The sequence below is a fragment of the Strix uralensis genome, chromosome 4 (assembly GCF_047716275.1).
Source record: "Strix uralensis isolate ZFMK-TIS-50842 chromosome 4, bStrUra1, whole genome shotgun sequence".
In the NCBI taxonomy this organism is placed as follows: Eukaryota; Metazoa; Chordata; class Aves; order Strigiformes; family Strigidae; genus Strix; species Strix uralensis.
The window spans coordinates 7,137,497-7,162,814 of NC_133975.1; the positions used below are offsets into that span (position 1 = coordinate 7,137,497).

The 25,318-nt window shown below is 40.3% G+C and overlaps 1 protein-coding gene across 2 annotated transcripts in view; it reads left to right on the forward strand.

Moving 5' to 3' along the window:
- Positions 1-23,180, forward strand: part of POLR1A (RNA polymerase I subunit A) — a 36,285-nt gene extending 13,105 nt beyond the window's left edge. Inside the window, exons 13-34 of one of the 2 annotated variants that reach the window (XM_074865512.1) lie at positions 483-737; positions 1,101-1,292; positions 2,069-2,212; positions 2,628-2,811; positions 4,805-4,887; positions 5,000-5,158; positions 5,490-5,588; positions 6,498-6,650; positions 6,835-6,917; positions 7,654-7,819; positions 8,340-8,558; positions 9,965-10,179; positions 10,757-10,924; positions 11,862-11,997; positions 12,982-13,139; positions 14,076-14,190; positions 14,834-14,950; positions 15,859-16,140; positions 16,775-16,975; positions 18,161-18,278; positions 19,509-19,673; positions 22,199-23,180. In XM_074865512.1, the coding sequence (XP_074721613.1) occupies positions 483-737; positions 1,101-1,292; positions 2,069-2,212; positions 2,628-2,811; positions 4,805-4,887; positions 5,000-5,158; positions 5,490-5,588; positions 6,498-6,650; positions 6,835-6,917; positions 7,654-7,819; positions 8,340-8,558; positions 9,965-10,179; positions 10,757-10,924; positions 11,862-11,997; positions 12,982-13,139; positions 14,076-14,190; positions 14,834-14,950; positions 15,859-16,140; positions 16,775-16,975; positions 18,161-18,278; positions 19,509-19,673; positions 22,199-22,299 (3,513 nt within the window). In that variant the 3' untranslated portion in view covers positions 22,300-23,180. Of the gene's footprint in view, positions 1-482; positions 738-1,100; positions 1,293-2,068; positions 2,213-2,627; positions 2,812-4,804; positions 4,888-4,999; positions 5,159-5,489; positions 5,589-6,497; positions 6,651-6,834; positions 6,918-7,653; positions 7,820-8,339; positions 8,559-9,964; positions 10,180-10,756; positions 10,925-11,861; positions 11,998-12,981; positions 13,140-14,075; positions 14,191-14,833; positions 14,951-15,858; positions 16,141-16,774; positions 17,044-18,160; positions 18,279-19,508; positions 19,674-22,198 lie in introns of those variants that run through there. The other variant, XR_012628618.1, reaches the window with a different exon arrangement.
- Positions 23,181-25,318: the final 2,138 nt, after the last annotated feature.

Below are 25,318 nucleotides of genomic sequence, written 5' to 3' on the forward strand. Positions count from 1 at the left end.
GGAATTATAACTTGGAGATCTCTGGCCTCAGCTTCAACTACTGGGTCATATTATTACCTTATTCTAGGATGTTCAGTGCTGGGTGTATGGTGACAGGTATTATCAATTCAGCCCAGTGAGCTTTGGACAAATAGTGGGTTTTTTCTCATTTACAAATGACATAATTTTCCTTCTTTTTCAGTCTTTGATCCCTGTATAGCCAAGGGGGAGGAGAGATTGGTAGAACGTGGCTTGCATGCTGTTAATTTGGTTTGATCACTGTGGTTTGTGGGAGTTAATGGAGGATATGCAGCCTCAGAGTGTGGTTTGGTGGAGAGCAGAGGGCGTTCAGGGGCAAGTAGTCTTGATTCTCTCACAAAGTGTGGCACAGAACGTTAATACTAGAAAGAAAGTGCTTTGGATGTGTGTATATTTTAAGATGCAGACTTTTCAGAGGCGTACACGGAAATGCATTATAGGCAGCAATTGTAATTCTCTTGCAGGTATGTCGACATATTAAAAATGGAGATGTGCTTTTACTGAACCGCCAGCCCACTCTTCATAGACCCTCCATCCAAGCTCACCGGGCCCGAATCCTGCCCGGAGAAAAAGTGCTGAGGCTTCACTATGCCAACTGCAAGGCTTACAATGCTGATTTTGACGGTGATGAAATGAATGCCCATTTTCCACAGAGCGAGCTGGGTAGAGCAGAAGCCTACACCTTAGCCTTTACTGATGAACAGTACCTGGTTCCAAAGGTAAGTAAAGCTGTCAGATAAATTTATTCCTATGTGAAATCACTTTGATTTTTTTGTTTGTTTGTTGGTTTGGTTTAGTTTGTCTAATGATAAATTGATTTATTTTTTTTATTTATTTTTGAAATTTATTCCTGGTTTCTGTTCTGTCTCCACTTGTGGTTCTCTTCGTCTAAAGAAGGCACAGCACATCCAAATAATCTCATTCCTTTTAATGTCAATGTCCAGAAGAGATTTAGTAGAGAGTTGTGCTGTGATGATGAGTTCTTTTCAAATGACTTGAGTACTTTTGTCCAGCTGGAATACTTTTGGGAGCTGCTAGCACATGACTTATCCCACCCAACCCTTTTCTTGTTATCTCTTTAGGATGGGAAGCCACTTCCTGGCTTGATCCAGGATCACATGATTTCTGGAGTCAGCATGACAATCCGGGGCTGCTTTTTCACCAGAGAACAGTATATGGAGCTTATTTATCGAGGACTAACAGACAAAAAAGGAAGAATTAAAGTCTTTCCTCCTGCCATTATGAAACCACAGCAATTATGGACAGGAAAGCAGGTAGTTTATAACTTATTGGGTTAAAGAATGCTGGTGTTTCCAAAGTAAGCAGAATGCTAATGTTAAAACCAGTGCTGCTGAGGGTTGTTGAAAAGCCAGATCCCATCATCTAATCAACACCACGTAGATCTTGGTGTGGGTTATTGAGCTATGAGAGTTGTCTTTGGTTTAAAATGACAGTATTAGAATAGTACTTTTACTTGCTGCGCTGCACAGTGTTGCAGACAGAAATGTAATGCTGCAGTTTACAGGCTTGGGAGCAGAGAAGGAATTTGTTGGTCATAGTAAACTAAGTTATGCCAGTCAGTGCTTTTAAATCTCTGAACTTAAAGGCTGTAGGTAAATATTCTGGTGTTTGACTTTTTGATTGAGATCATCATTATGTTGATGTAATACCTGGGAAACCCAAGGGAGTCCTGCATTTCCTACTGTTTAAGAAAGTTTAACATTCAAACCAAGTATTATGTCTCGTAGCAGAGTAGGGGAAATTCTCTGCCAGTTTTTCTTGTAAAACCCAATAGTAATACTTTTTTTTTAAAATCTATATAATTATTGAAAGAATCTTTGGTGCCATATATTTCTGAATAATTGTGTCTCAGCTCATTTGTAGCAAGAGGATATTCCTGTCTTGTAAACTTCAGATTTCTGAGCTTTTAACGCTTTGCTGTCACTGCAAAAAATATGTCTAGGATGTTGCTTTTCTCCTCCATGCCAAATGTTGAGAAGGAAATATAGGAAATAAAATAGTTCCTGCCACTCTTCCTGCTTCTTTATAGGTTGTTTCTACACTGTTAATAAACATCATTCCAGAAAACCACGTCCCACTGAATTTGACTGGGAAAGCTAAGATTGGTGGAAGAGCCTGGGTAAAGGGACCTGCAAACAGATGTCTGAATCTTGATTCAATGTGTGAATCGCAGGTATGCTGGGGCAGCAGCCCTGGAGGCTGGGCTGGGATGTAGTGTAATAAAATTGTGTATACAGTAGAGGAATGGGGAGGGAAGCAGGCGGATGACAAAGCTAAAACCAGTTACTGCCAGATTAGAGGATAGGTCTGGGGGTCAGGAAAAACTCCATTCTGATCCTGCCTGATACAGATTCCCCCTGTTGTTGTTAGACCATGTGTCTTTGTTGTTTGACTTTATAGGTGTAAAAATACAGATGGTGTTAGAAGTTTTATTTCCACTATAAATTCTGGAAGTACAGATACATATTTAACTGTTCACCAATATGTGGGCTTTTAAAACTTAAATTTTGTGTAGATGACAGAAAAACTTGTAGAGATCATAAGTTCAAATTTTTTTTTTTCCTGAATAGCTGTGTTTTATTCTTCAGGTTATTATTAGAAATGGGGAATTACTGTGTGGAGTCTTGGACAAAGCTCACTTTGGCAGCTCTGCCTATGGCCTGGTCCACTGTTGCTATGAAATCTATGGGGGTAAAACCAGTGGGAAAGTGCTGACATGTCTAGGACGCCTCTTTACTGCTTATCTGCAGCTGTACAGGGGATTTACAATGGGTGAGTAACACAAGGAATAATTCACCAGTACTGTAGTGCAGCATCTCCTGAGATATAAAACAAATATTGTTGGGTATAATACACACTGAGAGTTTGTAAATAAAATTTTGCAAGACTGTCCTTGAGTGGAATAGCTGTCTGTCAGCCTTTTTTTTGGTCTTTTCTGTTCTGGTTGGTGCATAGGTGACCTTCTAAGCATGTAGAGAAAGTATATTCTTGAGTATGTCCATTGAGTTCTCTCTTCTGTCCTGCCTAGTCAAAGTGTACACAGTCTAAATGTCTTGTGTTGAAATTCTATTTAGAACAAAACGTCTTATGAGTCTTTGATATTTTTACTCCTCTGAAAAAAACCTGTGGCATAGAAACCAGAACAACTGATAAAGTGAGATGGAAGAACTTTGTGGGGTTATTAGCCAAGTCTTGCATATCTCATTCTACTGGAAATCTTTTGGTAAATGTTTGACTTTCATTACAGCTTTGCAAACTCATACAAAAATGCACTTGGCAGGCAATAAAAATATGACCTTACTGTACTCTCTTCTTGCAATAGTTGAAATATTTCAAATTACCACGTAGAGCTTTGCAAGATGTTTTTATACTAATGAAATACTTACAGTATATAGCAGCAGGAGGGTTTAAATTGGCTTTTATCTGAAGGCACAATTTGATCACTTAGAGTTAGGTATAGACACAGTCAGCTGGTAGACAGCTGTAGTGAGGAACCAGCAGACTTCTGTGAGCCAAGGAAAAGGGAAGGAGATCTTTTTGAAGTGAGGAAGGTGATTAATTGACTGTAAGACACAGAAAGTATGTCTTGAGAGCCAGGGTGCAAAAGCTAGTTAGGAAAAGATAATGAGCCTGGGATCGTTGGGTAGTTAAAACATCAGCAAAAGAGAAGTGGGACTGGAGCAGGAGCCTGGGATTTGGTGAAGATGAGATGATTTGGGACTGAGCAAAATGAGACTTTGGGATGAGATGAATAAGGTTCAGGAGGAGGAGAAAAAGTAGAAGAGACAAGGTTGTAATGGGAAAAGGTGAGCAGGGCTGAACAGAAGGAGTGAAAATAGAGGGACAGGTGACAGGGCCATAGGCTTCTTTTCCTTGGAAGAGTGTGTGCAACTCACTAGTAAAGCATCCCACTTGTCCCCCTACAACTGCTGTACACTTAACGTGGCGGAACCTCTGGAGGTGATCTGCAGCTCCCTGCTTAAAGCAAATCCTGCCAGATGAGCTTGTGCAGGACTGTGTCCACTCAAGTTGTGTCTCCAGGCATGGTGGTTGTACAACCTCTCTGGGTCCCCGTGCCAGCATTTGATCATATACGTCATCAAAATTTTTCTCCTCTTGAAGCAGAATTTTATTTTCTTGTATCTTTAGAGGACAAACACATCTTTCAGCCACTCCTCATCCAACACGTGTTCCAGTCACTTTAGTGACCCTTTTAGTGACTTTCGCAGGTCTCCTTACAAATAGCTTACAGGAGTTAGGGTTCCAACCTTTGATTTGTTCTAAACAGTTGTTCTCCTGCTCCTGTCATCACAAGGGTCTGTATTTTTAGTTTGCCTTTTTAAAAAAGCTAGGAAATGACAGATTCTGCAAACTTCAACTCATAGAAACTTGGATGGAAGAGAAAAAAGTTTGATACGGCTGGTCTGTAAAACATTTGTTTGTGCAAGTGCACCGATTTTTATAGACACTGTTGAAGTTAAAACTTCTTAAAGTTAGGGAGCTGATTTTGCAGCCTCAGTGTGTAGCTTAGTTGATGTTGCATGGGGTTTTTGACAGCCTAGCCTATGTCTTCTCCCTCAAAAAGCCACTCAGAATTTTTTTTTTCTTGTCAAGCTGCAGTTAGCCTGATTTTAACAATTACTGTGTCTTTAATTGTGGCTTTCTTTTCCAGCTCTTTGCTCTCAAATGTGGAACCAAATGTGGTTCCTTCCTTGATGACTTTTCAGTTTAGATCATTGTGTGCTCTCCTTCTCTTCTTTAACAGGAATTGAAGATATTTTGGTTAAACCTGAAGCAGACCACAAAAGAAAAAAAATCATTGAAAAGTCACGCCAGCATGGTATTGAAGTAAGTCTGTCCTGCAAAATTTTTTTTCTCCCCATAATTAAAAATGTTTTAAATTCTGCCCTGTTTAATCATGCCTGCTTAGCACCTAAAAGCCTCCATGTTTTTCTTTCAGGCTGTTAGAGCTGCTCTTAATTTGCCAGAAACAGCATCATGTGAGGAGGTCCAAGGGAAATGGCAGGATGCCCATCTCTGCAAAGACCAGAGGGATTTTAACATGGTTGATATGAAATTCAAGGAGGAAGTAAACAATTACAACAATGAAGTTAACAAGGTTGGCATCGAGGCATCTGTGTATGCTAATCTTGTTCGGAGGCTTTCTTATTAAGTTAATTTAATGTTGATGAGGGGTGCCTGACTGCTCTGGAGGCTGAAGCTTTCCATCTGTCCTCAGCATGAAGCTTCACATACTGCCTTGCCACCTCAACCTTGTCCTCCCTGAATAAGAAGGCTAATACTCAAGACACTTTTAAAATTATAAATAGGAATGTTTGTGATTAGTCATCTTTTCACTTTCTTAAAGCCCTCAACAGGAATTGCTTTGGTTTATTATTTTATTAATAACGGTTTGGTTTTGTTCCTTTTACCCCACCACAACTCTTTAGGTTTGTATGCCCCTTGGTCTCCACAGGAGCTTTCCAGAGAACAATTTGCAGTTGATGGTACAGTCAGGAGCCAAAGGATCCACTGTAAATACAATGCAGGTAATGACAGCCAGAATACCTAGCAGCTACCGGCATTGATGTGATTTGTCCTAGAATGTAAGCTGTTGAGAAGATCTTGTATGGATATCTAATACCAAAGCAAGACTTTTATTCTGGGCTTTAGGAATAGAGGCCTTTGGCATGGAAAAATTTTAGAAGAGTGTAATAAAGACCTCAGTGGGTGATGGAGGAGAGTCAATGTTTATTATAACCTTCTATTTTTGAATCAGTTTTCAGTACCTTAGGATTTATAGAAGGAGCAGACCACCTTTTTAGAAGGAACGCTACAGATTATACAAACCTACTGTAGGAGAAAGACCTCTTCCTGGCCCCTGTTGGAGACTGACCCCTCTGTTTCCTTTTCCTACTGCTGAATAGGAACAACTAAATCTTACTTTTGATTTTGGTAGAAATGGCAAGGACGCTTTTTAATTTTGCCTTCTGCAACACAGACACCAGGCAAGAAACACTATATGAAAAGGCCATCTAAAATTCTGTCCCTGATGAGAGAGAATGACCAAAGCTCAAGAGTGGGTTTTGTTTGGTTTTTTGTTCTGTCTTTAGTACACTGCTGAGAGATGGTCAGGGTAATGTAGGGGCCTAAAAAATATTTACAATACTTTTAGTTTCACATCTCTTTGAATGAAAATAAACATACGGAATGAGAATGGAAATGTTGAGGATGAGTCAGGGGGCTGGAATAACTTAAAAAAAGACCAGATGAGATCTGCGTGTCTTTTCTGCCTGTCAGTAGCAAGAACATTTAATGAATGTGTTGACATTTAGTTGAAGAATATCTAGTGAAAACTTTAATTTTTTTACTATGTTTTTCAAGAAAAATTGTTGAACTTATGTGAGCAAAATGTTGGATGGAAAAGTGATGTTTCATTTTTTCCTATCCACATTTAGATTTCTTGTTTGCTGGGCCAGATTGAGTTGGAAGGTCGAAGACCCCCACTGATGGCATCTGGCAAATCACTGCCATGTTTCCAGCCTTATGATTTTTCCCCTAGCTCAGGAGGATTTGTGACAGGCAGATTTCTCACTGGGATCAAACCTTCTGTAAGTTTAATATGCTTGTGCTTATACTGAAGTCTATTTAAATCTTGGTAATTTAATACACAGTGTCTGTGATAAATCAACTTAGTTCACCCAAATTTCGTATATAGCTCTTGAGAAAGAGCATAAATTACCAGTCTTGGTGTACTTCTCAGCAGAACGCTGATGGTATTGTGCTTATGTTCAGGAATTCTTCTTTCACTGCATGGCTGGCAGGGAAGGTCTCGTGGATACAGCTGTCAAAACCAGCCGTTCTGGGTACCTACAAAGGTAAGAGGCTTGGTTTAGAATTTGAGCCTTTAAAAGGTCCTTTTGTTTGTTTGGAGTTTTGGGTGGGTTTTTTTGTTTTTTGTTGTAGGGTAACTGTTTACATTAACTTCAGCGTACTTGCTTTGTGGAAGAGTGTTTACTGTCTGCGTGTTCAATGTTTGTTTTAAGGCCAACTTTCTAGAGGACTAGATCAAGTGGAACTTTATCATCTCTAACTTACTTCTGGCACATAGCAGCAGCAACTTTTGTTTTTGGAGAAATCTTTTTCCTGGTACAAGTAAAAATGTACAAATTTCAGGCAACTCTAGTTTTTCTTGGCCACATAGTGTGGCCCTCGTCTTTATTCAAGCAACATCTCCAGTATATAGAAGATGGAACTTTTTAATTGTTTCAGAGGGTAGTGAGGGGTTCTAAAGGTGGGATGCCCCCTTCTTTCAGACAACTGTTGAAGAGTGACAGGAGAAATGGAGAGTAGTTTGCTATTTTAAGTCACTTCAGTCCAAGGAAACTGGAGGGAGCACCATGCAGAAGGCTTTGCAGTATATGCATTTCACCTGTGTGTTGTGTCTGTATGATTTTTGCTTTCCAGAATTCCTGATCAGCCCTTAAGTGCGCTTAGATATTAATGAAAACAGTATTTTTCATGCTAGAGGTATATCATCCTTGTTCCTTTATAGCCTCTTAACAGTGGGTTTTGGGTTTGGTTTTTTTTGTTTTTTTTTTTCCTCTGGAACAGGTGTATCATCAAACATTTGGAAGGACTGGTAGTTCAGTATGACCTGACTGTACGAGATAGTGATGGCAGCGTGGTGCAGTTTCTGTATGGAGAAGATGGGCTTGATATCCCTAAAACTCAGTTCTTACAACCCGAGCAGTTTCCTTTTATTGCAGAAAACTATGAGGTACAACACCTAAATCTTAAGTATTTATATGGGGTGAAGGTGGAGACTGAAATGCACGGTTAACATCTGGCGTATCTGTTAGGGATCCAGTGGCATAGTTGTTTCTCTCAGTCACTGTCAGACTAACCTACGTTTTTGTTTGCCATTGTATTCAAAATATGGAAGCAAATCTTAAGTCTGTGGCATGACTTAAGCAGTCTCAATTTCAGCAGAGCACCAAGCACTCTTCCTATTCTCGTCTATTCTAACTCTGCACTTGGATTCAACACAGATAACTTTACTCTTCAGTCTGTCAAGTTTGGTTAACTTTCTTTTACATCATCACAGCTTATTAAAGAATGGCAATAGTCACATAAAGATATAAGGGGTTTTGTCTCAGTTGGGTTGAAAACCAATTTTAAAATTGTTTTACAGCAGCTGAACATTTTGAGTGGCAGCAGATGACCTTTTTGGTTTGCTTTGCCTTCTCTGCTACAGTGAGCATAAAGAGAAGAATAATGATACAGTAACTTTCTTATAGGTAATCCAGAAGACAAACCATCTGGATGAAGCTTTAGCAAGGATGGAGTCTCACCAAGCTAACCAGCAGTTCAAAGCCATCAAAAAGTGGCGAGTCAGGCACCAAAACTCTCAAAGAGAAGGAGGTTTTCTGTTGTTTTCCCAGAAGAAAATGGCCAGTGTAAAAGCACAGATTCCAGGCGGGGAAATCAAAAATGGAAGAGATCCTGCTACTTTACAGGTAACGCAGAAGCAGTTGAATTGACCGAGCCCTTTAAAAAAGTTGCAGAATTCCATTATTTTTTTTTCAAATGGCTTTTTATGTCCCAGACTGTTTCACAGTCTACTTAACACAAGTTACCTTTAGAAGGAATCACATCAGCTGTGTGAGTGGTGAAGCTGTGATTCATTTATTAAAGTCTGTGGGCCCTAGTGCTAGGGCAGAGGCCAAAACCTCTGAGGTAAAAATGATTTTAAAAAACAGCCCATGTTTATGGATGTACACAGAGAAGATTTCTCTTGGATGGACAGATATCTGTGAGCTGGATGAGAACCTGTTTAAATACAGAGATCAGAGGGCTGAGCCAGCCCTGCCTAGTGTTTCAAAAAAGTACTCTTGCTTAAGGTTCTTGTACATCAGGGCACTAATTTATATGTTATGGCTTCTAATGAAGACTGTATGTATGGACACAAAGGGGCTGCTTCACATCCTTGCTTTCACAAGGAATTTACCCTGGTAGTACATGGACAGTTAACATGAAACTCCAAGTTGAAGGTGTTGAGATACACAACTCCGTGAGCTTGTCTGCAAATGTTACGCCTAATCACTAGTTCATTTATTCAGCTATGCTGAATTCCTGTTGCTGTTGGCACTTTTGATAACGGTCAAAACAATTTGGTCTGGGGATTAATGTACGGTTTGTTCATTTTTTCTTTCAGTCAATAGGTAGATATAGATACATGCTTATCTCTGTTCCAATATATTATAAAGCTCAGTGGACAGACTTTCATGTCACAAGCCAGTTCCTCCTTCATAAAACAGCAAGGCATGTAAAAGATAGCTCATTTTCTGTATTGATTTTTTTTTAAGTCGGCACTAACTTTTTCCTTTATTAAATGCAACATTTGAAATGTTATTTGAAAGACTAGCAAACCGAAGAATAGAAATAAAACCAATCAGCATGCATAAGATGCAAGCTGTATGTAAGGTCTCTGCTGAACTATTGGGCTTGAATGTCAACAGCTGAAAATCAGAGAAGGTCCTTTGTCATGCCAGCTTTAGACAGGCGAGGTGGTAGTCAGCTAGAAGTAAAGATTTAAGTATGTTGAGGGGTTCACTCCCCAGTTAAAATCATTCTTAGAGGGCTGTATTTCACTGATTTCTGGAGTAGTTACTATGGATAGATAAGTCTGACTATTTCAAGTGTTTAAAGAATCTTGAAATCATTTGGGATGAAAGGTGTTAAATATCAGAAAATGGAGAATGCCACATTTGTAGCTGTTTGCTATGTTAAGTACACCCTTAAGTTTTATGCAGGTAATCTTTTCCTCCTTTCCATTGCTTGATTGCTGGTGGAAGCAGTGTTACTTGGTTTTGGTCTTATTGTGGATAAACCAGTCTGCTTAAAAACCTCTTCTTATTTTCAGTTATTGAAGATGTGGTATGAACTAGATGAGAAGAAACGACGAAAGTATCTGAAGAAAACAAATAAGTGTCCTGACCCAAGCCTTGGTGTTTGGCGTCCAGATACTTATTTTGCATCTGTTTCAGAAACATTTGAAAATGGAGTCGAAGAGTATATCAATAAATGGGAATCAGAGAACAGACTAAATTATATGTGCCCAGCACTTTCTTCTGATAGGTAATAACTTCTGTGTCTTTACTTCTTTGCACTGAGCCGTAAACCAAAATACTTTTTTGGACTGAGTTTGCTAAAGATGAAACGTCATTATCAACTCTTGGTTTTGTTGTGACCTTCATGAAACAAAGTAGTGGGTTTCAGAATGGTTCCAGTGGAAAGGCCCTGGTTACCCATTTCTTCCACATCTGAATTTTCTGTGCTGATGAGGGCTTTGGCAAAGGCTTTATGCAATGACAGCAATGTATTGCTGTCCACATACATATAAAATAATACTTAAACACTTCAAAATATGCTCTTGCCACGCCTTGGAGTTAGCAAGGCAGTTGAGATGAGCAAGTGGGAGTAAATGGACTCTTCTGATATTCTGGGAATTAGCAGCAGAAATAAAATATGGATTGGCCAAGGCCCCAGTTCTGTGTTAATGTGCTGTGTTTGTCAGATCAGATGGCGATAGACAATTTTACCAGGAGAAATTGGCTGAAAGAGGTAACTTTATTGAACTGAGCAATGTTTCAGTCTCGTAGGAGTTCTTTATTTTGTACTGCATTGAGCTAAACCTCTTATTTCCTGTCTTCAGGTTAAAGGATCTGTTGTATTTAAAGTGGCAGCGATCTCTTTGTGACCCGGGAGAAGCTGTGGGTCTTCTTGCAGCTCAGAGTATTGGGGAACCTTCCACACAGATGACTCTGAACACCTTCCACTTTGCTGGCAGAGGCGAAATGAATGTCACATTGGGTATTCCAAGGTGAGAAAACTGTTCTTGGTGGGTTCTTTGCCATTTTTGGCACTTAACATAATAGTGCTTAATCTCACTGGCAGGTAGGTATATGTGTAATCCTGAGAGCAAATCATCCTTCAGTTTAATTGTAAATTGTGCCTGTTCAGAACTATTTTAACATTTTACAATTTTAAGTTGTTTTGATTCATTTTCCAGATACAAAATACCTATGAAGGCCCCTTATTCTTATCTGCTGTACAGCAAATGGCTTATTTGTTTCTGTATTTTAGTCAGTCCAGTGTAAGCCTAAAGAAACAGTGCTTTGTGGGTTTGCCCTCTGCTGACCTCTTCTCCCCGTACTAACTTTAAACTTAACTTCTTTCACAAAATTTCACTGCAACTATGAAATCTGGCACGTTTAGTATTATTATCACCTATGTAGAAAAAGACCCATTTTAGAGCAGCCAGGTTCCCCCTGGCTCTTCTGTTTGGTGACAGTGACTTTAGCAGCGCACATGTGTTTACCAGCCAGTCATCAGCTTGTTCTGGATAACGTGGGGGCTGGCCCTGGCCTTGTACATAGGAGGGTGATGCCTTAGGTGGGGGATGGCTGTGTTACTTCAACAGGGGAGGGAGAGAAAGTATGAGGAAGCATACGTTATGCATCTGTAGGAAACAGGCTTCATTAGTTCTTCTGTTCTGGGAACAATTTATTATCATCTCTATTCTCTTCCCGTAATTGGGGTGATAATCTAATTGAGGCAGCAGAGCTACTGTTGTGCTGTGCCTGATGAGGAACCAAAAAAGTGAAAAGGAGCAGTGCGACGGTGACCACGACTCTCGGCGCATATGGCTTTGGTAGAACTGACAGTCGCTGCATGCTGCCTAATTGAATGAACTACATATTTATTTGATTGCATACTGCTTTTATTGCTTAATTTGAAAGATCATTCTTTATTTAAAGGTTGCGGGAAATATTAATGGTGGCCAGTGCAAATATTAAAACGCCAATGATGAGTGTTCCTGTGTTCAATACCAAGAAAGCTCTCAAGAAGGTGAAACAGCTTAAGAAACGGCTCACGAGAGTGTGCTTAGCTGAGGTGAGCCTCCTATTCAGTGTATCCCTTGAGAGTCAGTAAAGCAAAACCTCCTGTTTGAGCTCATCAGTTAGTCTGGCTTTGTAGCAGTTTCCATTTTTGAAGGCTTATCTGTGGCTGCAAGATGAGAGGATCCTTTCTTTTCACCCCTTGCATATTGGACCTGCAATATCTGCTAGGAAGTAGAGCATTGAAAGGAATTGCAGTTGCTCTGGCTGTACAGGACTTTAAATTCAATTTAACCTGCGTTGTCAAAGGCTCCGAACTCTATAGAACATAAAGGAAGGGTAATAGTTCAGACATAGCGGTAGTATAATGGCAGGGAGGATTTATGTTTGCTGCCGTAGCCTTGTTTGGCTTTTTCTCAAGCTCATTTTTATCATTCTCTAGGATTGGAGGGGTTTTGTTTTGTCTTCAAGACAAGCTAATCTGGCTGTGATTGGCATAGTAGACCTTTCTGTTCGTTCCCCACTTCTTCCTAAACTCATACAAGTGGCTGCGCTCAGCAGAAGCAAAACGTGTGGTTCCATGGAGACTCGATGTACTGAAGTCTGATGTGACCCCTCTCTTCCTAGGAGTGCAGTCTTTCTTGTGCTCTCCTGCATGCCCTACCCTTTTCTGTCTTACTCTTTCAAGTTGAAAGCAGCAAGGATAGAGTTAAGACTCAGCTCTGTGCTGAAATACTGTCATGCTTAATGGGCATGGGTCAGTAAAATGAAGCTGTTGGCCCACTGAGAAGTGAAGGAGTCAGGTGGGAGGTGAGGCTGTTCTCCCGGTATTGTCTGAGTTAATTGTTGGGAGGAGTTGAAGCCAAAAAGAATGCAATGGTGTAGAGTCCTCTTGCCCAGGAGCTGCCACAAAGCCTCCAGAGAAGTTTGCCAGTTAGCCTTGTGTAATTCTGGTCTCCTGTGGAAAGCATTGGAATTGTAGGAAGTAAATGCAGTGTCTTCATCAAAGGAGTAACGTTCCTACTTGGGACTTTTGTAGGTCTTGCAGAAAGTTGACATAGAGGAATCCCTGCATGTGAAGTGCAAGCAGAACAAACATCGCCTCTACAAAATCAAATTCCATTTCTTGCCCCATGAATATTACCGAGAAGAGAAATGTGTGAAGCCCAGGCAGATCTTGCACTTCATGGAAACAAGGTGAGTTTGCTTTCAGATACTTTAATATTTGCTCTTCTTTTGCCTTTCCCTGGGCTCTAAGGGTCACTGCGTGTTGTTTATTACTGCTGCTGTGGCTTTCAGAGCAACAGCTTCCTGCAGATGTGCTTGCAGAAGCATCTACACAGTTGCTTTTTATGTCTTGAATAAAACTGTGGATATGAGGTGTAGTGACAGTGCAGAACTGTATCAAGGCAGATCTTTCATGTCTCTGACAGAACTGGAGAAGAGCCATATAAGCAACATCTCATTCCTTACCTTTAGATGCTTAAACATTTATTGCCAGCAAAAATGTTTGAATACTTCAGGTATCCCTTGGACAGAACTCACTGAACAGAACTAAACCTTTAAATAAATCAGAAAAAGCTGCTTCCCTGCCCCCCCCCCCCTTTTTTTTCCCCCCAGCTTCCTTCCCCATGTCTGGCCAAATTTGTATAATCAAAAGTAGAACATTTAATGGTAAGGGTCTATTGAAAGCTATTTTTGTTTTGCAAAAAGGCTTCATTGATTTCTTCCTCCTTCAGGCCGTGTTAGTTCAAGCTGGGTTACTCTAATGATTTTGCATGTGCTTGTTGCTTTTTTAAAAAAAAAAAAAGTCCACTAGTAAACCATCTCTTCTAAAGGTCAATTTGATGTGCAGATTTTATGTCCAGATGAGCTTATAATTTTAAGCTTTGGATGCATGGCTACATCTGTGATTGCAAAAGAGATGATACCAACCTTTTGATTCTTAAAGGAATGGGAAAGGGATGAGAAGAAAAATTATTTGACTTATCCTAGAAGTACTCTTGCATCCACTAGAGGATATGTCCTGTCGTGAGTTCACTGACTTCTTAAAAAAAACATTTAATTTTCTGACAACTTGAGATTGACTGAGTACTGCTGAGCTGTGACATTCTGGGTTGCTGCTTCTTTCAGGTTCTTTAAAATTTTTCTGGAAGCAATTAAAAGGAAGAGTGCAAAGATGGCATCTTTTACTGAAGTCAGCAGCCGGAAAGCAACTCAGAAAGATCTAGATGGTGACCAAGACAAGGTACAGAAAAACATTGTCTGAAAAATGCCTCACTTCCTTTTCCTGTTTTTGAAAACCAGAATTTGGAAAAGAGTAGCACATTCCACCGTGAACACAATACTAGATTTAGTGGATACTAAATCACTACTTAAATGTTTTCTTTATCCATAAACTGTCTTTGCGTTCTCATAAAATTAACAAGGAAATTAAAGTTATTGTGTATTAAATCCCAATTTACTTAAGACTGCACTCTGAAAATGCCTGATTATTTTAGCTTCAGTGAAATAAAAGCATACTACTCTTCACTTGCTCCTGGATCAATGTCCCGTTGTAGCAGTGGTTGTCAAAACTTTAAGGAAGATTATTTTTTCATTGGAAGTCTTTTGCGTTTTCCTTCTGCCACTCCTCTCCCATCAAGGACTGTCGTATAAAAAGGCTGATAACTTATCTGTCTTGTAGACATTCATCTTGTTTAATGTTAAAGTTATCATGAGCGTGATTTCATTATTTCTTTATAGTAGTGGGCTTATAGAAATTAATTTGTCCTTAAAGGTAGAACGTTGAACAGGGATTGTTAAATTCCAAATGTTTGGCTAAAGCCTTTCGATGCAGTTGATGCTTCCTAGCAGTCAGCCTGATTGTCTGGTCTGGTGTGGATTTCTAGACACTGAATGGTCAGGAAGCTGCAGCAGAGGAAGAAGAGAACATTGTTGACGCAGAAGCTGATGAAGGGGATGGTGATGCTACAGAAGCAAAACGGAGGAAGAACCAGGAAGAAGAGGTAATGATTTTACAGGTGCTCAGCACTGCACTTTAATTCCCAATTTCCTCTGCCTTGGTTTGAGTTGGGAAGGAAAGCTTCCATTGAAACAAAATGCTGAAAACCAATAAACCCCACTTGAGATGGGAAAGTGCTCATCAGTTTTGATTTGGATGGAGGGAAGACTGTAGCAGATGGTGTGGACTGAGACTTGTGATCATCTTGGCTTTTGCCAAGAAAGGTTGGACCAGATGATCCTTGAGGTCCCTTCCAACCTGGTATTCTATGATTCTGTGATTGTAGTTGAGCCTGGTCACTGCTGTCCTTTAAGAGAACTGTGCAAGTTAGAAGTGGAAGAGAGCTGCGTTTTGATGAAGTCTTGTTCTTCAGGCATTGGGTAGATGTGTCTGGCAATCAGGTTGTCTGTGCTGTAGCTCACCTTCTACCTCTTGTTACTTTAATGCCATTAACTGTTTTAATTTAAAACTTTGCTGTGGTTCTTAATGAATATTCTCCCTGGCTCTGCATGTTTCTCCATTTTCACTACTTCATAATTACTGCTTACAAGATGGGTTGCTGTCATTTCAGCAAGAGGGTAGAGTAATTGAAAGTCTTGAGGGAATCCCATCATCAGAGTTGGATTATGGGAAGAGCCTTTTTCAGGGGGAGGAAACTAAATTCTGCTACAGTCCCAATAACCTGTAGCATCCTGGGCTCTATTGAGGAATAATGGCATGATTATAAAGAAACAGAGACTGAACTGAATCTGTTGTATTATTTTCTTTGCAATGGAATTGCATTTTCATTGTGTCATAGGCGAGATACTTGCAACTCAACAGTCAAGAATATTCATGAATAAAACTGTTCACGGTGTGCTTTGTTTCTGTACATGTTCTGGCTCAGATAAATACAACATTATTTCTATGCAGGTTGATTATGAGAGTGAAGAAGAGAATGGGGAAGAAAACATTGATGAGAATGTAGAAGATGAAGAGGCTGAATCGGAAAAAGAAGAAAGGACTCCTGGTGCTGAAGAAGATCAGAATGGAGCAGATGGTGATGAATCTCAACATCTTTCCTTTATGTCTCAGACTAAAAAAGAGAAAGATCGATTACGTCAGTCAGCGCAGTTGCGAGTAAATGCTGTTCTGGACAGTCACCCATCAATACAGGATTACACATTTGACATGGAAAATGAACTTTGGTGTGAGGTAAGATGGTGGTGCCTGGAAACAACTGTGTGTGGTTGTGCAGTTGTGCATGTAGTTCTTATAACAAATGGATCTTTGCAGTGCAGTGCTGCTGTTTTATCTCGGCAATCCTATATTAATACAGGAAAGTGGCAGTACAAATGTACTTCTTGACAAAATCTTTAATAACTTCTAACTTTCAGAATGCCTGATGAAACTTCTTTTTAAAAACAGGTTTTTGACAGGTTTATTGTGTTTTAATCTTTAAAGATGCACCACTGTTTAGTTATTGGTGAATAAAAGTGATGGCTGGACTGTTGAAAGAGTCTAAACATCTTAAAAAACAAACGAAAAAAAAAAAGACCCAACAAACAGTCCACCCCTCCAGAAAAAGCCACCCAAAAAACCCCAATCAGTGTAAGTTCAGAGATCTTGAAAGCAATGTGGATGAAAGATTCTGGGATGGGGTGTTCCTATTAGTATTGTTCAGCTGTAATTCTAGTCAGATGTTCATGTTCCTAAACACAGAACTAGGGTAATTCCAGTTGTCTACTTTTTCCCTAAAAAGAAGTAGGCTGGTTGTTGAGCCTAATGTTTGAGCTTCTTTACAGAACAACACTGCCTTGGTTTGTTTTTTGGTTTTTTGTCCTCTTAGGTTTCATTGACACTTCCGTTGATGAAGGTGTACTTCGATCTCTCCTCCTTGCTTGTGTCTCTCGCACGAAGCGCGGTCATTCATGAAGTGAAGGGGATCACACGATGCTTGTTGAATGAAAGTACCAATAAGCAAGGAGAGAAGGAACTCGTTCTGCACACCGAAGGGATAAACCTTGTGGAGCTGTTCAGATACTCTGATGTACATAATCTATTTATAATCCCAAACTTGAATGATCTTGTGTGTTCTACAGAGAGACAGTGGATGATGTATGCCACTTATATTTAGCAGGAGTGATGTGCAGCCTTTTCAGCTATTAAACTCTCTTCCTCCTCGTTTCTACCCTACAGATGTGTTCAGAGCTCAGCAGAGTCTTTTCTCAAGGGCAGCTTGCAAATCAGTTTTTGTGCAGCAGCCCAGTGTCTAATGACAGATAATTTCACACTATGCTTCTAACTGTCTCTAAATGTTACTTGAGGGAGTTCTTCCATCTAATGAATTGTAGTACTTGGAGATGAATAGTTCTGTTGTGCCATACAGGATTGTTTTAAGCTACATCTTCTCTACTGCTTTTGCTAAAAGTTCTGGCTGGCTGAGGCAAACTGGGCATTGCTTAGAAGGCTTTAACATGTTCCTCTGCTGCTTGGGATGGTTTGTTAGTTTGCTTTTTCTGATTTTCAGATCATTTTCTCCTGTGGTGAGTTTCGATTCCAGTACTCTTATTCATGTATATAATGCTGTGATCACCAGCTTAAACGTAAATCCCCACAGTCATTTCTGTCTATATTTCATAGAATCACAGAATGGTTTTGGGTTGGAAGGGACCTTAAAGATCATCTAGTTCCAACCCCCCTGCCATGGGCAGGGACACCTTCCACTAGACCAGGTTGCTCAAAGCCCCGTCCAACCTGGCCTTGAACACTGCCAGGGAGGGGGCAGCCACAGCTTCTCTGGGCAACCTGTGCCAGTGTCTCACCACCCTCACAGTGAAGAATTTCTTCCTTACATCTGATCTAAATCTACCCTCTTACAGTTTAAAACCATTACCCCTCATCCTATCCCTACACCCCTGATCAAGAGTCCCTTCCCATCTTTCCTGTAGCCCCTTAAAGTACTGGGAGGCCACTCGAAGGTCTCCCTGGAGCCTTCTCTTCTCCAGGCTGAACACCCCCAACTCTCTCAGCCTGTCCTCACAGGGGAGGTGCTCCAGCCCCCTGATCATATTTGTAGTCCTCTGAGCTGCTTCCTAGTTGTTCTGCAACTGTTGGTGCTGCTTAAGCTCATGAAAAATGGAGGAAAAAAGCTATCTTAGCTTATCTTAAGTTATTTGGAAATGGAGAGAAACTATTGTCCTAACTTGTATCTGTTGGGTTTTTTTACTTTCAGATTTTGGACATGAACAGACTTTATTCCAATGATATTCATGCCATGGCTAAGAATTATGGAATTGAGTCTGCCCTGAGGGTGATTATAAAGGAAATAAAAGATGTATTTGCTGTATATGGTAAGACTTCTTTGTATTTCTAAAGATAGTCTTTATTATCATTAACCTGGGAAAACCCAGCCACAGTGCTTGTAAAGTTGTGCTTTTGCATGATCTTTTCATTTATGTACATATTTATAAGTTGCACCTTGTCATTGTTTTAATCATTATAGTGCCTTCTGTGGAGACTTTGTTAGTTAATTGTTAGGTTCCATTTAATCAGTAGAAAATTCACTAGACAAGGTTGAATTTATCCCCCTTTCACAGAGCTTTTCTATTCTGGTATATTTAGTTTTTGCAAGCTGGAAGGTCCAGATGAATTAACTATTGATGTCTGAGGAAGCTGTTAGGCTAGTATAGTGGCCCTGAGAGTGGGATTAATCTTGTCTTGCTCTGTCTTTTTAATCATGGGAGTCTAGGCTCCCTTTGTAGTTGAGGTTTTTGTATCTTTCCTAAAATAGTTGCACTGCTTTGTCTGAATATTCCTGTCTCTGCCATATTCAGAGAGTCCAGGCAGCTGGCTTAGGGAAGATGCCTGACTTCACAGGCTGGGTTGAATTTGCCTTAAGGGAAGGGAACTAAGCCTTGCTATGAATGAAATGACTGAAAGAGGGAAGGTTAATACAGTGGGAATTTTAGCAACCAGTTATATCAAGCAGATTTGCCAGCTGGCAGCCCAGAATGGTCTGACCTTCAGGTTGTTCAGGAGCAGTTAGGTAAATGTTGACAGAGCTGCTAATGATCCCCCATCACACCGACTCCACAAGCGTTATTTAAAAATAAGTGATACTTCTTTTTAGCCTAAATGGGTTTTTTTTGTGGATGCCTAATATCATGCACGATAAATACCAGAACCTTTCTGACTCTGGTGCCTAGCTAGTGCAGCAGCAGGTGAGGGGCTAGAGCTGTGTCCCATACAGACAGAGGGATGTGTGATCCCCTTCTGCATAAACAAAGATGATGCAGACCTTACTGATTTTATGTAGAGAAACTGCTGCCTTACAACATTCTTGACATTTTGGTTTCCCTGGAGAGAGATTGTTTCATATTATAGTGAGATCTGCCCCTCTTGGATATTTGAGGGGAGCAGTTAAACCAGCTATGCACAGAGGTGTGACTGCCAGAAGAATGTTAATAGATATGTTCTCCATGTTGATTAGATTCAGGGGGTTTAATATAGACCTGATTTATTTAGAAAAAAACACTTTAGCCTTTGAAAGCTCTGATGATTGCTCTTTCTTCTGTTCTTAGGAATTGTGGTAGACCCTCGGCACCTTTCACTTGTGGCAGATTACATGTGCTTTGAAGGATTTTATAAACCGCTGAATCGTTTTGGAATTCAGTCCAACTCCTCCCCTCTGCAACAGATGACATTTGAAACCAGCTACAAATTCCTGAAGGAAGCAACAATGATGGGTAAATGGTTTAGTTTGAAATATATTGCTGCAGCATTTCACATATGCTTTGTTTTCATCGTAACTTTCCACTATTTTGAGTAATGCATAATTGCATTAGAAGAAATGCCAGAGGCTAAAATTTTAATTAAGCCCTTGCCTACGAAAATGTTCCAGATGTTTTTAATAGAATTCTGTCATCTTAAATGAAGTCAGCTCCCACATGTAATTTGTGGGGTCTGTGACTCCTTTCTTTATGAATTAGGTAGGCATTTTTATAACAAACCTTAAGATTGTTAAGATTTGTTATACCAAAGCTTTATAACAGACTACTAAATCTGCCTCTTTCTGTCTCTGCTATTAATATTGTCATCTCTGCTTTGGTTTTATGTCGCTATTATAATTTCCATATTTTCATCTCTTCTCTAACCTTGGTATTCAGAATTTGATTGTGAGAACAGTCGTCCCAGTTGTTACCTTGATTCTGGTTTTCTTCTGCTTTGCAGCACTTTCCTATCTTTTCTTTTTTTCTGAAACACAGACAAAGGATCAGATTAATTTGTCTAATGTTTCTGGTACCATTTGAGATGCACAGGAATATCCTTTCTGGCCTCTAGCTGCTGCTCTGGAAGGTGTAGAGATCACATGGCTGCAGGGATTATTTAGGGCATTTGAAGTGGTACTAGCCATCTGCATTTAGGAGTTTTATCCAAAAAACTTGAGCTTTCAGTCTGTCATTAGCCAGTTTGCGTCATCTCATGCTTTGGATACTAATTATGTCTCCCGTATTTGCAAATAGTCTTGGTTTCTGTCACTTGCCAGTTGGATACTTTCCTTGGATGCTCCTGTGCTGCCTCCTTTGCTCCCTGTTACAAATGGGAGAAGCTCTCAACATGATCTCTTCAGTGAGCACCTTAAACTGGCTTGCACAGATGTCAAAGATACTTTTTTCACTGAATTCCTTTTTGTTAATGCTGTTTTGTTCCTTTTCTTGGAAGGTAATTTGGGTTAGGATTGTAATATTGTCGTTTGGGAATAGTATTGGTTACAACTGACTTAAAATTAATCTGAAAATCAGAAGGGAAAAGTGTAAATCCAGGGTGAAATTGAATAGAGGATGTTTTGTGCACAGTTGTGCTCTCTTTCTCCAGATTTATGTTGTATCACATATTGACCTAGAAAAAAGATAAGGTTTTTGCCAGGTGAAACATAATTATATTTATGGATAATATTATGAATAAAGACATGAAGTGCATACTGACAGAAGGGCACGGTGAATTGGCAGGAAAGCTACACTGATTACACTGATGAGGGAGTTACTGATTTCACCACGATGGAAATCAAAGTCATAACGTGGAGTGCAGCAGTCTGGATCTAATTTGCTTTAATGTAACAGATCACTTGACTGTACAGTCAAGTTTATGCTTATGGCCCTGATCAATAAGAAGGAAAACAGAAGGGTTGTGACTGCTGCACACAGCTAACGTAAGAAGTGCCATTACAGTGCTGCTGTGACCCAGCAGACACTGATCAGGGTTTAGTGTGCAGAAGCAAGAGCCCTTTGGCTATTTGCTCAAAGAATAACTCCTTGTTAACATCATGTGAGCAAACAGGACAGTTATTTAATGATCTAACAAAGGAGCTTTTTTTTTTCTTCAGCTGACACACATTTAGGAGCAGCTATTTAATTATTCAATTGGAGCTGAGATCAGAGCAGCAAGCACATGCCATATGCTGTGCTATGGTGCAGCTCCTCCCCCATCCTCTGTATGTTAGGAAGTTCAGTATATTTTGCTCAGTAGAATAAAGATGACCCAAAATTATCAAAAGTTTAACAATTTTATTTCCAATTTTCCAACTGCTCTAATGACAAAATTCCAGCTTGCTGTAGTTAGGATGAATGAAAAACTGCCTGGGTGCTTATAAAAACAGTGAAAGCAAACCAGTCCTAGCCAGACAGGTCATCTGGAGAGCTTCCAGGTCTCTGTGACACTATTTCGCTACAGTGAGTAACCACAAAATCAAAGGAATTCATGGAATGTCTCTCCAGTGAAAAGTTCTCTTCATATCTAGCCAGAAGGGTTTAAAATCCACATCAAAAGGATTCACTCTAACAAAGGAGAAAGGCAGCAATGAAAAGGGAATCTTTTTGGTTTTGCCTCACTGATGTATTTTTTTTAGTGATCTGTTTAATCAGCGGAATGTGTTCACTGGAAGGTCAAATCTGTGTTCTCTTAGAATTCAGAACGTGTTGCCTTTTCATGCTGAAGAGGGGGAGTTTGGTAATGTGTGGCCTAATTCTCTGCTCGCACAAAAAGATTGGGAAGAGATAACAGTTGTTGTAGGAGGGATAGGAAGAGTTTTGGACTCCTGCTCTCAGAAATACAAATTCAATATGAACAGCAGGTGGCAGTGCCTTTCTGAAACTAGGGGCAGCTGAACCAGATGACTTCTTGCATGTAAACCAAAATGTTTTCTTTTCAGCACTGACCTTTTAGAAACCTTTGGGAAACATCCTAGTATGATTTTGTTTGAATTCTGTTACAGGTGCCCATGATGAACTGCGATCCCCTTCTGCATGCCTAGTGGTTGGAAAAGTTGTTAAAGGAGGGACTGGTTTGTTTGACCTCAAGCAACCCCTTACATAGTGTTTTGGTTATAACTTAAGGATCCCGATTGAAACGTTCATCGTAAGAGATGTGTATGCTCTACAGCTACACAGCAAGGGCGTGCTGTGTCCCCAGTCATCTTCCCTGTGCCAATAGGTTTGTTAATCTGAATACCTGATGAGCCTAATCTATTTAACGAGAATGTCTGCATCTATAGGAGCTATCCTTTGATCCAAAGAAACATTTATTTACTGTTTATTAATGTAAAAAATGAGATTATTGGTTTACATGGGAAAGAATAAAATGAAGGAGACTGTCTTGGTCTCCCAACAGGCCGTGCAACAGCTGTGGCAAACAGAAGTCAAAGCAGAATCTGTTTCTGCTGTCTTAATTTTTGTGGGGCAGAATCCCATCTAGGTGGGTAGTGCCAGTAGCCACACGGTTGTTACGTGACAAATTTAGAGTATTGGAAATAGCGTTCAGAGCTCGCAGGTGTAGCTGGGCAGCGCTGTGCTGAAGCTTATCCTCTTCTTTTGCTGTACTTGTGTGCACTGCCATGACTTTTGTAAGCTGTGGAGGATGCATTTTCCTATTCTGCTACTTCATTTATTAAGAATTATGTGTCTGTGACACAATTGTTAAATTTCTTTATTAGCTGAAGACCAAAATTCAGTTTTCATGGTTTCTACAGGCATTTTCCAATGCCTACTCTTAGACTTCTTTGTATGGAATAGATCTCTGCACAGTGAGTAACCTGACATTTGATAAAAGATTTATTCCTTAAATGGCAATATGAGCTGCTGTAACAGTGACTACACAAACAACTCTTGTAAGAATTACCGAAACAGAGTTTTTTAAACTATTTTTGCTTAAATATTCTGTATCTAAGAGGATATTTAATAAAGGACATTGCAAAGAAATATTCTGAATGCCCTGTTATGTGGTTGTGTTACCGAGGGAATTTTGTCATGCGGCCAACAGCCATCGCTTTGACTCTGATGGCTGTTAAATGTTGCATGGCTGAGAGCTGTTAGCCACTCTTCAGAAATCAGACTTTCTTGTTCATACATGATTTTTAATCAGAATGCAGTGCGCGCACGTAGTTAAAATTCTTTGGAGTTTGCTCACTACCATCTAGGCAAGTTTTCTAACAGATTTCAAGCCCTGAATCATTCTCAGCGGAACCTCTAAGCTAGTGGAAGAGTGCCAGAGCTCACTTAGGCAGCTGAGGAGCTCCTACTTCCAGTGGAGCTGTGCTAAAGGGGATCGGATCAGATCAGATAGTGAGAGACCTTGGCTTGGGATTGTGAAAGAGCCTCTGTGGAGTATCTTGATGGACTCTGTTCTGCCTCAGCCCCTGAACTGTGTCAAATGTGCTGTGAATTGTGCTGAAGCTTAACAAATGCATTATCTCTGTAGGTCTCCAGTTTCCCTTTGCAGATCTTGGTAAAAGATTTCCTTGTGTCTTTCTCCAATCTTAGCACCTGCTATGTATTTCTCAAAAAACATGTGAATTCTGCAAACGACAGGGAAAGAATTAGTTGGATACAGTTTCGCAAATGGTTAGATGGGAAAGAACAAACGTGGTAACAAAAAGACTTAATTTCAGGCTACAGTCTATACTGTTACAGACCATTTGCTGAGAAAGATCCCCAGGAGGTATTCACAGTCCTGCAGTGAAGAGCATCTGTGCCACAATTTCTATCTGGGATGCAGCATCCTTTAGCTCTCTAAAGAGTTTGACCTAAATAACTCATTCATCCAAGTGTTCATATCGCTTCTCTGTGAAGCTTAAGAGGTCGCTTTGATTGTGTCATGGTAATGAATTGTCCTCAGAGTTACAGAGCCGTGAAACACAAGAAAATTTACTAGTCTTATATTTTGGCATAATATACCTACATACAAATTCTGCATATTTGAAATGTGTGTATGTGAAATCATGCTGTGCTGCAACTGAAGAGAGATCGAGTCTCCCAAGTGACTTGATGTCCTTTTCTAGACACGAGCTTGCTTTTCTGTTGCTGTCTGAAGCTCCCGAGGCAGCGTTGCCCGTAGCAATCCTCTCTGGCTTACTTGCTGCTTCAGCAGTGAGAAGTAGACCTGTGTGGTGGGGGGCAGCGGTCAGCCAACGCGCTTTAGGGGAGCAAGGGGTGTGGATGCTAAATGAGCAGGGTAGTAAAGTGCCTATAAATATTACAGAGTCTCGTTTTGAGAAAATGTACTGAAGTGACTGTTCTTTGCTTTACACCACGTCATGTGTCAGATTGCTGTTTCTTGCTCCCTGCAGAATTGGCTATGCAGGAAACGGTGATGAATTCAGTGGGTGGTTAGTCAGTCCTCCTGCCGGGTTATCTCATACTGATGATCCTTTAAATAGAGCCGTTTGGAAAATGTGCTCTGGCTGAGGCAGGATGCGCCAACCTGCCTTTTCAGTTCTGAGTTGCCTTTAAAATTTAGGCACAGGATCCGAAAAACTAGTCTGATCTGTACTGAAAGAACTGGCACTGTAGGAAAGCCCCTAATGTTACAATTCAGATCTTGCCTAACGTCTGTTTAGGAAAACAAAGTAGGTGGCTGTTCCTGTTCATGCACAAAAGTCATAGGGGAGAGAGAATGGCAGGACCTCAGATGAGTCTGTGTCTCCAAGGCTGGAGAATGGTACATATTTTGGCAATAAATGGACTTAGTTTATACTGTGAAGGAGAGGCAGCTGAGGTAGCAATTACTCTTAATCCGTAGCATGAGCGGTTTGGCATGGGAAAATCATCTAAACTGCCCTGAAAGAAGGAGGAATTTTGGTTTGCTTAAAATTCACATGCGTGTGGAAAACGGAGGTAGAGGAAACGTACTGCTTCCTGTGGTCAGAAAACTTCCATTTCTTTTCACACATGTGCCTCTACGCAGTTAGGTCTTTTATGTTTTAAGGTTCTTGCTCCTTGCACTGATTGCTGCTTGCTTTGAGGAAGCGTGAGCTGCCTACCCCTAAGCACAGTCTGGGAGAGCGCTGCAGTAATGGATGGGGCCCTTGCTGCTCTGTAATTATGTAAAAAGACAGAGT